Source organism: Oncorhynchus mykiss, chromosome 6, assembly GCF_057628025.1.
Source record: "Oncorhynchus mykiss isolate SJ-2025 chromosome 6, ASM5762802v1, whole genome shotgun sequence".
Taxonomy (NCBI): domain Eukaryota; kingdom Metazoa; phylum Chordata; class Actinopteri; order Salmoniformes; family Salmonidae; genus Oncorhynchus; species Oncorhynchus mykiss.
The window spans coordinates 81,247,501-81,263,535 of NC_143027.1; the positions used below are offsets into that span (position 1 = coordinate 81,247,501).

The window sequence follows — 16,035 nt, forward strand, 5'->3', positions numbered from 1 at the left end:
CCAGGTAGGCTAGTTGAGATCAAGTTCTCATTTGCAACTGCGACCTGAAAAGATAAAGCAAAGCAGCGTGACACAGACAACAACACAGAGTTACACATGGAGTACACAATAAACAAGCCAATAACACAAACAAGTCAATGACAAAGTAGAGAAAAGAAAGTATATATACAGTGTGTGCAAAAGGCATATTGAGGTAGGCAATAAATAGGCCATAGGAGCGAATAATTACAATTTAGCAGATTAACACTGGAGTGATAAATGAGCAGATGATGATGTGCAAGTAGAGATACTGGTGTGCAAAAGAGCAGAAAAGTAAATAAAACAAAAAACATTATGGGGATGAGGTAGGTAGATTGGGTGGGCTATTTACAGATGGACTATGTACAGCTGCAGCGATCGGTTAGCTGCTCAGATAGTTGATGTTTAAAGTGGGTGAGGGAGATAAAAGTCTCCAACTTCAGCAATTTTTGCAATTCGTTCCAGTCACTGGCAGCAGAGAACTGGAAGGAAAGGTGGCCAAATGAGGTGTTGGCTTTGGGGATGATCAGTGAGATATACCTGCTGGAACGTGTGCTACGTTGCATATCATGGGGACTATTCGATGCTATGGCAGTCCGCCACAGGATATGTTTGTGCTGGTCGAGGGCAGTCAGGTCTGGAGTGAACCAAGGGCTATATCTGTTCTTAGTTCTGCATGTTTTTGAAAGGGGCATGCTTATCTAAGATGGTGAGGAAATTACTTTTAAAGAATGACCAGGCATCCTCGACTGATGAGATGAGGTCAATATCCTTCAGGATACCCGGGCCAGGTCGATTAGAAAGGCCTGCTCGCAGAAGTGTTTTAGGGAGCGTTTGACAGTGATGAGGGGTGGTCGTTTGACCGCGGACCCATAGCAGATACAGGCAATGAGGCAGTGATCGCTGAGATCCTGATTGAAAACAGCGGAGGTGTATTTGGAGGGCAAGTTGGTCAGGATAATGTCTATGAGGGTGCCCATGTTTACGGATTTAGGGTTGTACCTGGTGGGTTCCTTGATGATTTGTGTGAGATTGAGGGCATCTAGCTTAGATTGTAGGACTGCCGGGGTGTTAAGCATATCCCAGTTTAGGTCACCTAACAGAACGATTTAATAACATGTATATACTACCTTGGTAAGACACAGTTTATTATCTATATAATAACATGTATATACTACCTTGGTAAGACAGAGTTTATTATCTATATATTAACATGTATATACTACCTTGGTAAGACACCGTTTATTATCTATATAATAACATGTATATACTACCTTGATAAGACACAGTTTATTATCTATATAATAACATGTATATACTACCTTGGTAAGACACAGTTTATTATCTATATAATAACATGTATATACTACCTTGGTAAGACACAGTTTATTATCTATATAATAACATGTATATACTACCTTGGTAAGACACAGTTTATTATCTATATAATAACATGTATATACTACCTTGGTAAGACACAGTTTATTATCTATATAATAACATGTATATACTATCTTGGTAAGACACAGTTTATTATCTATATAATAACATGTATATACTACCTTGATAAGACACAGTTTATTATCTATATAATAACATGTATATACTATCTTGGTAAGACACAGTTTATTATCTATATAATAACATGTATATACTACCTTGGTAAGACACAGTTTATTATCTATATAATAACATGTATATACTACCTTGATAAGACACAGTTTATTATCTATATAATAACATGTATATACTACCTTGGTAAGACACAGTTTATTATCTATAGTACAGTTTATATCCAGGATGTGACTGGTGGTGGGTGGGTGGGGGGGGGGGGGGGGGGGGGGGGGGGGGGGTGTTATCTGTTTTATTATGTATAGTACAGGTTATATCCAGGATGTGACTGGTGGTAGTGGGGGGGTTATCTGTTTTGTTATGTATAGTACAGGTTATATCCGTGACTGGTGGTGGGGGGGGGGTGTGTGATCTGTTTGTCCAGTGGAGCATTGTGCTTCTTTTCAGACAGATAATGTCACAGGGATGACCCTCACTTTTACAGCTTTATGAGGGTCACGCACGCACACACACACGCGCGCGCACACACACGCACACACACGCACACGCACACACATACACACACACACACACACACATACACACACACACACACCACTGTGCTCAGACATACACTTGAAGCATAGTGATGTTCTGGGGGTTTCCATCTTTTTCTTACCTTTCTGTGACATTCTGTGATTTACCTACTACAGACGGACAGACATTTATTCTTTCAGTGATTTGTAATGCTAGGTAGATAGTTTGTTTGCGTGTCTGTTTGTGTGTGTGTGTGTGTGTGTGTGTGTTTGCGTGTGTGCGTGACCCTCATAAAGCTGTAAAAGTGAGGATAATCTAGATTGTGTGTGTGTGTGTGGGGGGGGGGGGGGGGGGGGTTCGTGCGTGAGTCTGTGTGTGGGTTTGTGCGTGTGTGTGTGTGCGTGCCCCACCACAATAACAGCTCCTGACCAACCAGTTCCATACATACAAGATTTAACATAACCAATTAATACTTCCTATTGACTTCCTGCTGAGAACCTCACACAGCACCAACATCACCAATACTCAGATACCACCTCATTTACTGTCATCACAACATTTATGAAGACCTCTTTACATTCATTACACCGCTAATGTTCGTCAGAAAATCACCAGTTATGTGTTGAGACCTCCAGCTATATATGGCTCTACTTTACCTTGGTGCGTCATGTTGCGATGTATCTACATGTGTTGCTATGGAGTGACATGTCCTTTTCATATCCTTCCACTTGATTGACTTCATGGTGGCTCAGTGACTAGTATCGTTTAGACAATAGGACAAAGATAAGTGTAAGTGTAACACACAACGATAATAACGACTAAATTGAATACATGACATAATAGACAGGGGTTTCCTTGGCAACCCCGACGACATTATGTTTAGGTTCCGCGGAGACGTGGGGATGGAATTTCGGGTTGCCATGCAACGGGCCATTGTGTCCTCAGTGACCCGAGATTGTGGATAGGGATGAGTCACCTCTATTACACACAACTGATCTGCCTTAGGGAGATAAGGGATAAAGAAATAGTGAGAGAGCAAGAAAGATAGAGATAGAGGGAGGGAGGGGGTAAAGGTCACAAACAGCAGGACACGGCGTCATCTCTACAGTAGAGAGGGAGGGAGAGGGAGTGAGAGGATGGAAGTGAAAGAGACAATGAGAAAGCTCTCTGAACTGGCAGTTTCACAGAACAGCACAGCTGTCTTCAGTACCAACTAGACAGTTCAGCTGGCTCCTAGACATGCAGAGTCTGTTCAAAACATGGATCAGAACCCTCATAGTATAATAACTGGTGTTCTGGAATCAGGACCCTCACAGTATAATGAGTGGTGTTCTGGAATCAGGACCCTCATAGTATAATGAGTGGTGTTCTGGAATCAGGGCCATCACAGTATAATGACTGGTGTTCTGGAATCAGGACCCTCATAGTATAATAACTGGTGTTCTGGAATCAGGACCCTCATAGTATAATGAGTGGTGTTCTGGAATCAGGACCCTCATAGTATAATAACTGGTGTTCTGGAATCAGGACCCTCATAGTATAATGAGTGGTGTTCTGGAATCAGGACCCTCATAGTATAATGAGTGGTGTTCTGGAATCAGGGCCCTCATAGTATAATGAGTGGTGTTCTGGAATCAGGGCCCTCATAGTATAATGAGTGGTGTTCTGGAATCAGGACCCTCATAGTATAATGAGTGGTGTTCTGGAATCAGGACCCTCATAGTATGAGTGGTGTTCTGGAATCAGAACCCTCATAGTATAATGAGTGGTGTTCTGGAATCAGGACCCTCATAGTATAATGAGTGGTGTTCTGGAATCAGGACCCTCATAGTATAATGACTGGTGTTCTGGAATCAGGACCCTCATAGTATAATGACTGGTGTTCTGGAATCAGGACCCTCATAGTATAATGAGTGGTGTTCTGGAATCAGAACCCTCATAGTATAATGACTGGTGTTCTGGAATCAGGACCCTCATAGTATAATGACTGGTGTTCTGGAATCAGGACCCTCATAGTATAATGAGTGGTGTTCTGGAATCAGGACCCTCATAGTATAATGACTGGTGTTCTGGAATCAGGGCCCTCATAGTATAATGAGTGGTGTTCTGGAATCAGGGCCCTCACAGTATAATGACTGGTGTTCTGGAATCAGGACCCTCATAGTATAATGAGTGGTGTTCTGGAATCAGAACCCTCATAGTATAATGAGTGGCGTTCTGGAATCAGGACCCTCATAGTATAATGACTGGTGTTCTGGAATCAGTACCCTCATAGTATAATGACTGGTGTTCTGGAATCAGGACCCTCATAGTATAATGAGTCTGGAATCAGAACCCTCATAGTATAATGAGTGGTGTTTTGGAATCAGAACCCTCATATTCTAATGACTGGTGTTCTGGAATCAGAACCCTCATAGTATAATGAATGACTGGTGTTCTGGAATCAGTACCCTCATAGTATAATGATAGAATCAGTACCCTCATAGTATAATGTTCTGGAATCAGTACCCTCATAGTATAATGACTGGTGTTCTGGAATCAGGACCCTCATAGTATAATGAGTGGTGTTCTGGAATCAGGACCCTCATAGTATAATGAGTGGTGTTCTGGAATCAGGACCCTCATAGTATAATGAGTGGTGTTCTGGAATCAGGACCCTCATAGTATAATGACTGGTGTTCTGGAATCAGGACCCTCATAGTATAATGAGGGGTGTTCTGGAATCAGGACCCTCATAGTATAATGAGTGGTGTTCTGGAATCAGGACCCTCATATTATAATGAGTGGTGTTCTGGAATCAGGACCCTCATAGTATAATGAGTGGTGTTCCTCAATGAAAAAGAGGAAAGAGAGAGGGAACGGTAGAGAAAGGGGAGTGTAGAAGAGATAGGAAAGAAAGAGAGGAACAGAAATGGATAATATAGTAAATAATGGGTAGTGCTGTGGGAAAAGAGGTGAGAGGTAGAGCAGGGGAGAGCTAGAAGGAAGGAAAAAGTGGAACGTATAAATAGAAAATATAGATTGTACACAGAATGAGTGGTGTTGTGGAGACCTGTCTAACCTCTATATGTCTATGCTCCTGTAGAGAACCTGGATGCTATGATCGCTCTGCAGACCAAGAATAAGCTGGGGAAAACACTGGGGATCCCTGGCATCATCCCTCCTACAGGTAAATATCACCCAGTCAGTGGGGATCCCTGGCATCATCCCTGCTACAGGTAAATATCACCCAGTCAGTGGGGATCCTTGGCATCATCCCTCCTACAGGTAAATATCACCCAGTCACTATTTTCATATCATTCCACCTGATTGACCTTGCGGTGGCTCTGTGACTAGTGTCAGGTAAATCTACAGTCACTGTACTTTTCATTATTCCCTTCTGGATGTGTTTATTTTTATGGATGGTTATGGTAAAGGTAAATGTAAGGTTAAGGTACTTTGCTCAGACAGGTTGTGTAATACTGAACTTCCCCTTTAAGGGTTGGGTGTTGTTGGGTGTGGTGTGGTTGGGTTGTGTGTGGTGGGGTTTGGGTTGGGTGTGGGGGGGTGGGGTTGGGTTGGGTTGGGTGGGATTAGGTTGGGTGGGATTAGGTTGGGTTGGGTGTGGTTGGGCGTGGTGTGGTGGGGTTAGGTTAGGTTGTGTGTGGTGTGGTTGTGTTGGGTGTGGTTGGGTTTTTTTTTTTATTTTTTTTTTTTACCTTTATTTAACCAGGCAAGTCAGTTAAGAACAAATTCTTATTTTCAATGACGGCCTGGGAACAGTGGGTTAACTGCCTGTTCAGGGGCAGAACGACAGATTTGTACCTTGTCAGCTCGGGGGTTTGAACTCGCAGCCTTCCGGTTACTAGTCCAACGCTCTAACCACTAGGCTACCCTGGGTTGGGTTGGGTTGGGTTGGGGTGGGGTTGGGTGAGGTTTGGTTTGGTTAGGTTAGGTTAGGTTAGGTTGGGTTGGGTTGGGTGGGATTAGGTTGGGTCGGGTGTGGTGTGGTGGGTTAGGTTGTGTGTGGTGTGGTTGTGTTGGGTGTGGTTGGGTTGGGTGTAGTGGGGTGGGGTGGGGTTGAGTTGAGTTGGGTTCAGTCGGGTTGAGTTTGGTTGGTGGTAACTGTCTGCTGTTGTGCCTGTGTTGCAGGGAAGACCCCAGAGGACGATGACAACACCAAGGCAGAGGCGGCCAAGATGCAGAAGGAGTATGAGAACCTGAAAGACTCAACCAAGGAAGAAGCGCCGTCCACTGAGACCAGAGGCCAGTTCAAGAAGGATTGTGTTTGCAGCGAACATGTTACCAGAGTAACCATTTCAGTTGAACAATTTGAATGAACATTTCAAAATGTTACCTCCCTCTCTGTTATAGATCACCCAGGCAAGTCTGAGATCTACTTGGAAGCCATCAGGAAGAACATTGAGTGGCTGAAGAAACACAACAAAGACGAGGGCAAAGACGGTAAGACAACTATATATATATATATATATACACATAGAGAGAGAGAGAGAGAGAGAGGCACATTTCTAAAACGCCATACATAGGTGATAATATAACACTTGTCTATCGTTTTAAAACTTTTTGAGTAATTCTAATCATTTTTTGTTGATATTGTTTTGTGTCTGCTCACTTTTGTTTATTGTTTATTTCACTTGCTTTGGCAATGTTAACACGTTTCCCATGCTAATAAAGCCCCTTGAATTGAGAGAGACAGACAGACAGATTCTTGTCTAGGATTGGTGTTGGAGTCAACAGGGCTGGCTGCTGTCCATTATGCTGTTCGTAGAGTCTGTCTGGAGAATCTATACAATCTCTGTAGGACCCAAACAGTCCCTTTGTTCAGTGTACAGTTTCAGCTAACGTTCCAACATTAGTACACACACACACACTCACACATACACACACACCCGCCCGCCCCTCCTACTGCAAACTGTGTCTGGTCACAGATAAGTCTGTAGCGACACACTGAAGAATAGTTCAATTAAAGTCTGCTTTGTCCAGCTGGATTTGCAATTAAAATAAGCTTGGTGGGTGATGCGTTGCGTTACCCCCACACCTCATGAATATGGATAAGGTTTGGCATGCATCCCAAATGGCACATTATTCCCTATATAGTGCACTACTGGCACTACCCTATGGGCCCTGGTCAAAAGTAGTGCATTCCATAGGGACTAGAATGCCATTTGGAACTGGGACACAGACTTGATGAGTCTGCTGCCCTAATTACTGTGATGTGTGTGTGTGCATGTGTGCGTGTGTGTGTATCTACTCCCAGTTACCCTCATCAACCCTCACAGCAGAGGACCCAGACCAGAGCATTTCCTGGTTATGACACTGCAACTATCAGCCATTGTTTCATTTACTTAATGTAATCCTGTAGACATCCACTGGTCAATAAGAGTGAAGCAGATTCGGTCAGCCAAGTGTTCCGTCAGTTCCCATTGGTGGTTAATTGAGTAGATTGCATTGGTATGAGACCAGCCCAGTCCAACTGTCTGGTGTGGAGGACCACTGGAACCTCCTAAATAACCAATCAACTGTCTATTGTACAGCCATAAAGACAGACACTTAGATATAGTTTGTTGTTATATTGGAGGTATAATTAGTTATAGACATGTTTAGGATATTCTTATGGTGAGTGTATTTTCTCTCTCCTGAGTGTACTGTCCAGGGACCGTATTTATCAATCACCTAAGAGTAGGAGTTCTGATTAGGGATCAGTTCTGCCTTTTAGATCACAAAGAATACGATTACATGGACAGGGAAAAAGTACTCCCAACCTGAGACGCTTGATACATCTCCTCTCTATATATACAGTATACTCTCTTCTTTTGGCTGTGTGTCTTTGCAGGTCCTTCTCTCTCTTTTTCTCTCTCCTCTATCCTATCTCTGTCTCTGTCTCTCTCTCTCTCGCTCTCTCTCTTTCTCTCTCTCTCTCCTCTATCCTCTCTATCCTCTCTCTCCTCTCTCTCCTCTCTCTGTTATTTTGGCTGTGTGTGTTTAGTGCAGGTCCTCCCTCTCTCCTCTCTCTCTCCTCTCTCTTCTCTCTCTTCACTCTCTCTCTCCACTCTCTACTTTCTCTCCTATATCCTCTCTCCTATCTACCCTGTCTCTTCTCTCTCCTCTCAGCGAGACTGAAATAGCTGCATTTTGGAGCTGCCTTACTGAACAAAAATGTACCAAAACAACAATACATGGGAAAGTGACAATACATGGGAAAGTGACAATACATGGGAAAGTGACAATACATGGGAAAGTGACAATACAATGGGAAAGTGACAATACATGGGAAAGTGACAATACATGGGAAAGTGACAATACATGGGAAAGTGACAATACATGGGAAAGTGACAATACATGGGAAAGTGACAATACATGGGAAAGTGACAATACATGGGAAAGTGACAATACATGGGAAAGTGACAATACATGGGAAAGTGACAATACAATGGGAAAGTGACAATACAATGGGAAAGTGACAATACATGGGAAAGTGACAATACATGGGAAAGTGACAATACATGGGAAAGTGACAATACATGGGAAAGTGACAATACATGGGAAAGTGACAATACATGGGAAAGTGACAATACAATGGGAAAGTGACAATACAATGGGAAAGTGACAATACATGGGAAAGTGACAATACATGGGAAAGTGACAATACATGGGAAAGTGACAATACAATGGGAAAGTGACAATACATGGGAAAGTGACAATACATGGGAAAGTGACAATACATGGGAAAGTGACAATACATGGGAAAGTGACAATACATGGGAAAGTGACAATACATGGGAAAGTGACAATACATGTGAAAGTGACAATACATGGGAAAGTGACAATACATGGGAAAGTGACAATACATGGGAAAGTGACAATACAATGGGAAAGTGACAATACATGGGAAAGTGACAATACATGGGAAAGTGACAATACATGGGAAAGTGACAATACATGGGAAAGTGACAATACATGGGAAAGTGACAATACATGGGAAAGTGACAATACATGGGAAAGTGACAATACATGGGAAAGTGACAATACAATGGGAAAGTGACAATACATGGGAAAGTGACAATACATGGGAAAGTGACAATACAATGGGAAAGTGACAATACATGGGAAAGTGACAATACATGGGAAAGTGACAATACATGGGAAAGTGACAATACAATGGGAAAGTGACAATACATGGGAAAGTGACAATACAATGGGAAAGTGACAATACATGGGAAAGTGACAATACATGGGAAAGTGACAATACATGGGAAAGTGACAATACATGGGAAAGTGACAATACAATGGGAAAGTGACAATACATGGGAAAGTGACAATACATGGGAAAGTGACAATACATGGGAAAGTGACAATACATGGGAAAGTGACAATACATGGGAAAGTGACAATACATGGGAAAGTGACAATACATGGGAAAGTGACAATACATGGGAAAGTGACAATACATGGGAAAGTGACAATACATGGGAAAGTGACAATACATGGGAAAGTGACAATACATGGGAAAGTGACAATACAATGGGAAAGTGACAATACAATGGGAAAGTGACAATACATGGGAAAGTGACAATACATGGGAAAGTGACAATACATGGGAAAGTGACAATACATGGGAAAGTGACAATACATGGGAAAGTGACAATACATGGGAAAGTGACAATACAATGGGAAAGTGACAATACAATGGGAAAGTGACAATACATGGGAAAGTGACAATACATGGGAAAGTGACAATACATGGGAAAGTGACAATACATGGGAAAGTGACAATACATGGGAAAGTGACAATACATGGGAAAGTGACAATACATGGGAAAGTGACAATACATGGGAAAGTGACAATACATGGGAAAGTGACAATACATGGGAAAGTGACAATACATGGGAAAGTGACAATACATGTGAAAGTGACAATACATGGGAAAGTGACAATACATGGGAAAGTGACAATACATGGGAAAGTGACAATACAATGGGAAAGTGACAATACATGGGAAAGTGACAATACATGGGAAAGTGACAATACATGGGAAAGTGACAATACATGGGAAAGTGACAATACATGGGAAAGTGACAATACATGGGAAAGTGACAATACATGGGAAAGTGACAATACATGGGAAAGTGACAATACAATGGGAAAGTGACAATACATGGGAAAGTGACAATACATGGGAAAGTGACAATACAATGGGAAAGTGACAATACATGGGAAAGTGACAATACATGGGAAAGTGACAATACATGGGAAAGTGACAATACAATGGGAAAGTGACAATACATGGGAAAGTGACAATACAATGGGAAAGTGACAATACATGGGAAAGTGACAATACATGGGAAAGTGACAATACATGGGAAAGTGACAATACATGGGAAAGTGACAATACAATGGGAAAGTGACAATACATGGGAAAGTGACAATACATGGGAAAGTGACAATACATGGGAAAGTGACAATACATGGGAAAGTGACAATACATGGGAAAGTGACAATACATGGGAAAGTGACAATACAATGGGAAAGTGACAATACATGGGAAAGTGACAATACATGGGAAAGTGACAATACATGGGAAAGTGACAATACATGGGAAAGTGACAATACATGGGAAAGTGACAATACATGGGAAAGTGACAATACATGGGAAAGTGACAATACATGGGAAAGTGACAATACAATGGGAAAGTGACAATACAATGGGAAAGTGACAATACATGGGAAAGTGACAATACATGGGAAAGTGACAATACATGGGAAAGTGACAATACAATGGGAAAGTGACAATACATTGGAAAGTGACAATACATGGGAAAGTGACAATACATGGGAAAGTGACAATACATGGGAAAGTGACAATACATGGGAAAGTGACAATACAATGGGAAAGTGACAATACATGGGAAAGTGACAATACATGGGAAAGTGACAATACATGGGAAAGTGACAATACATGGGAAAGTGACAATACATGGGAAAGTGACAATACATGGGAAAGTGACAATACATGGGAAAGTGACAATACATGGGAAAGTGACAATACATGGGAAAGTGACAATACATGGGAAAGTGACAATACATGGGAAAGTGACAATACATGGGAAAGTGACAATACATGGGAAAGTGACAATACATGGGAAAGTGACAATACATGGGAAAGTGACAATACATGGGAAAGTGACAATACAATGGGAAAGTGACAATACATGGGAAAGTGACAATACAATGGGAAATAATACAATATAATACAATGGGAGACAATATATAATATAATACAATGGGAGACAATACATGGGAAAGTGACAATACAATGGGAAAGTGACAATACATGGGAAAGTGACAATACATGGGAAAGTGACAATACATGGGAAAGTGGGAAAGTGATGGGAAATACATGGGAAAGTGACAATACATGGGAAAGTGACAATACATGGGAAAGTGACAATACAATGGGAAAGTGACAATACATGGGAAAGTGACAATACATGGGAAAGTGACAATACAATGGGAAAGTGACAATACAATGGGAAAGTGACAATACATGGGAAAGTGACAATACATGGGAAAGTGACAATACATGGGAAAGTGACAATATATGGGAAAGTGACAATACATGGGAAAGTGACAATACATGGGAAAGTGACAATACATGGGAAAGTGACAATACATGGGAAAGTGACAATACATGCGAAAGTGACAATACATGGGAAAGTGACAATACAATGGGAAAGTGACAATACAATGGGAAAGTGACAATACATGGGAAAGTAACAGTGTATGCTTTATTAGATCAAGCGATTAAAAATATATATATATATATATATATATATATATATATATATATATATATATATATATATATTATATATATATACAGTGCCTTGCGAAAGTATTCGGCCCCCTTGAACTTTGCGACCTTTTGCCACATTTCAGGCTTCAAACATAAAGATATAAAACTGTATTTTTTTGTGAAGAATCAACAACAAGTGGGACACAATCATGAAGTGGAACGACATTTATTGGATATTTCAAACTTTTTTAACAAATCAAAAACTGAAAAATTGGGCGTGCAAAATTATTCAGCCCCTTTACTTTCAGTGCAGCAAACTCTCTCCAGAAGTTCAGTGAGGATCTCTGAATGATCCAATGTTGACCTAAATGACTAATGATGATAAATACAATCCACCTGTGTGTAATCAAATCTCCGTATAAATGCACCTGCACTGTGATAGTCTCAGAGGTCCGTTAAAAGCGCAGAGAGCATCATGAAGAACAAGGAACACACCAGGCAGGTCCGAGATACTGTGGTGAATAAGTTTAAAGCCGGATTTGGATACAAAAAGATTTCCCAAGCTTTAAACATCCCAAGGAGCACTGTGCAAGCGATAATATTGAAATGGAAGGAGTATCAGACCACTGCAAATCTACCAAGACCTGGCCGTCCCTCTAAACTTTCAGCTCATACAAGGAGAAGACTGATCAGAGATGCAGCCAAGAGGCCCATGATCACTCTGGATGAACTGCAGAGATCTACAGCTGAGGTGGGAGACTCTGTCCATAGGACAACAATCAGTCGTATATTGCACAAATCTGGCCTTTATGGAAGAGTGGCAAGAAGAAAGACATTTCTTAAAGATATCCATAAAAAGTGTAGTTTAAAGTTTGCCACAAGCCACCTGGGAGACACACCAAACATGTGGAAGAAGGTGCTCTGGTCAGATGAAACCAAAATTGAACTTTTTGGAAACAATGCAAAACGTTATGTTTGGCGTAAAAGCAACACAGCTCATCACCCTGAACACACCATCCCCACTGTCAAACATGGTGGTGGCAGCATCATGGTTTGGGCCTGCTTTTCTTCAGCAGGGACAGGGAAGATGGTTAAAATTGATGGGAAGATGGATGGAGCCAAATACAGGACCATTCTGGAAGAAAACCTGATGGAGTCTGCAAAAGACCTGAGACTGGGACAGAGATTTGTCTTCCAACAAGACAATGATCCAAAACATAAAGCAAAATCTACAATGGAATGGTTCAAAAATAAACATATCCAGGTGTTAGAATGGACAAGTCAAAGTCCAGACCTGAATCCAATCGAGAATCTGTAGAAAGAACTGAAAACTGCTGTTCACAAATGCTCTCCATCCAACCTCACTGAGCTCGAGCTGTTTTGCAAGGAGGAATGGGGAAAAATGTCCGTCTCTCGATGTGCAAAACTGATAGAGACATACCCCAAGCTACTTACAGCTGTAATCGCAGCAAAAGGTGGCGCTACAAAGTATTAACTTAAGGGGGCTGAATAATTTTGCACGCCCAATTTTTCAGTTTTTGATTTGTTAAAAAAGTTTGAAATATCCAATAAATGTCGTTCCACTTCATGATTGTGTCCCACTTGTGGTTGATTCTTCACAAAAAAATACAGTTTTATATCTTTATGTTTGAAGCCTGAAATGTGGCAAAAGGTCGCAAAGTTCAAGGGGGCCGAATACTTTCGCAAGGCACTGTATGTTACCCCCCTTTTCTCCCCAATCTTGTCTCATCGCTGCAACTCCCCAACAGGCTCGGGAGGTGAATGTCGAGTCATGCGTCCTCTGAAACATAACGCGCCAGACTACACTTCTTAACACCCGCCCACTTAACCTGGAAGCCAGCCGCACCAATGTGTCGGAGGAAACACCGTTCAACTGACGACTGAGGTCAGCCTGCAGGTGCCCGGCCCACCACAAGGAGTCGCTAGAGCGCGATGAGCCAAGTAAAGCCCCCAGGCCAAACCCTCCCCTAACCCGGATAACGCTGGGCCAAACCCTCCCCTAACCCGGATGACGCTGGGCCAATTGTGCACCGCCCCATGGTACTCCCGATCACAGCCGGTTGTGATATAACCTCGAATCCAGGTCTGTAGTGACGCATCTAGCACTGCGATGCAGTGCCTTAGACCGCCTCGCCAGTCAGGAGGCCCATAAAATTGTTTTCTAACTGATATGATGCAGTTTATTGTTATGACATGAAATAACAGAATTGCATGAAAATCTCCATTATTTTGGTGGGGCCTCGTCCCACCTGCCCTACGTAGGGCATTGCCACTGTGTGTGTGTGAAGTGCAGGTCTCCTCTCTGTACCCATTGTGGTTGATTAGTATGCCAATCAGGCAGTCCGGTGGGTGTCTGGGAAGAGAAGGGCCTCTCGTCCTTACTGATGGCAGAGAGGAGACATCTGATGGGGAGGTAATAGAGAGAGTCAGGGCCCTGTCAACATGGAGCTATTCATAGAGGAAAACACACACTATCACACACACAGTAGGAAACAGGTTCCACTTCCTGTTTGAGTATGCCAGTGAGCTTCCCTCAGGTACTGACACTGTTGGGTTATTCACCAGAAGATCTATTCACCCAGATATGATCACTTATGGAAATGAGATGTGAAGTCACTCAAAAGTCCCGTGAACACTTTGTAATGTGTATGGAACAGTTTGTAATGTGTAGGGAACGGTTTGTAATGTGTAGGGAACGGTTTGTAATGTGTAGGGAACGGTTTGTAATGTGTAGGGAACAGTTTGTAATGTGTAGGGAACAGTTTGTAATGTGTAGGGAACGGTTTGTAATGTGTAGGGAACGGTTTGTAATGTGTAGGGAACGGTTTGTAATGTGTAGGGAACGGTTTGTAATTTGTAGGGAACGGTTTGTAATGTGTAGGGAACGGTTTGTAATGTGTAGGGAACGGTTTGTAATGTGTAGGGAACAGTTTGTAATGTGTAGGGAACAGTTTGTAATGTGTAGGGAACGGTTTGTAATGTGTTGGGAACGGTTTGTAATGTGTAGGGAACGGTTTGTAATGTGTAGGGAACGGTTTGTAATGTGTAGGGAACGGTTTGTAATGTGTAGGGAACGGTTTGTAATGTGTAGGGAATGGTTTGTAATGTGAAGGGAATGGTTTGTAATGTGTAGGGAACGGTTTGTAATGTGTTGTGAATGGTTTGTAATGTGTAGGGAACGGTTTGTAATGTGTAGGGAACGGTTTGTAATGTGTAGGGAACGGTTTGTAATGTGTAGGGAACGGTTTGTAATGTGTAGGGAACGGTTTGTAATGTGTAGGGAACGGTTTGTAATGTGTAGGGAACGGTTTGTAATGTGTTGGGAACGGATTGTAATGTGTAGGGAACGGTTTGTAATGTGTAGGGAACGGTTTGTAATGTGTTGTGAACGGTTTGTAATGTGTAGGGAACGGTTTGTAATGTGTAGGGAACGGTTTGTAATGTGTAGGGAACGGTTTGTAATGTGTTGGGAACGGATTGTAATGTGTAGGGAACGGTTTGTAATGTGTAGGGAACGGTTTGTAATGTGTTGTGAACGGTTTGTAATGTGTTGGGAACGGTTTGTAATGTGTAGGGAACGGTTTGTAATGTGTAGGGAACGGTTTGTAATGTGTAGGGAACAGCTTGTAATGTGTAGGGAACGGTTTGTAATGTGTAGGGAACGGTTTGTAATGTGTAGGGAATGGTTTGTAATGTGTAGGGAACGGTTTGTAATGTGTAGGGAACAGTTTGTAATGTGTAGGGAACGGATTGTAATGTGTAGGGAACGGTTTGTAATGTGTAGGGAACGGTTTGTAATGTGTAGGGAATGGTTTGTAATGTGTAGGGAACGGTTTGTAATGTGTAGGGAATGGTTTGTAATGTGTAGGGAACGGATTGTAATGTGTAGGGAACGGTTTGTAATGTGTAGGGAACGGTTTGTAAATGGTGTACTGGTGCACACCCAGTACATATCGGGCCGGTTTCCCAAGCAGCTGAAGGCTGGCCCAGGTCTGGACTTCAATGGAGATTCTCCATTGAAGTCATTTTTAGTCCAGGACCAGGCTTAATCTGTGTCTGGGAAAGCAGCCTATAGTGTATAAGAGAGCATTTAGATTAGCCACAGATATTAGAG

At 42.1% G+C, this 16,035-nt stretch overlaps 1 protein-coding gene across 2 annotated transcripts in view; it reads left to right on the forward strand.

The window, feature by feature from the left end:
• Positions 1-16,035, forward strand: part of LOC110526107 (secretogranin-3) — a 36,466-nt gene that overhangs the window by 14,011 nt on the left and 6,420 nt on the right. For both annotated transcript variants that reach the window (XM_090239034.1, XM_090239035.1), the window contains exons 9-11: positions 5,192-5,275; positions 6,238-6,351; positions 6,460-6,549. In XM_090239034.1, the coding sequence (XP_090095160.1) occupies positions 5,192-5,275; positions 6,238-6,351; positions 6,460-6,549 (288 nt within the window). The remainder of the gene's footprint in view (positions 1-5,191; positions 5,276-6,237; positions 6,352-6,459; positions 6,550-16,035) is intronic.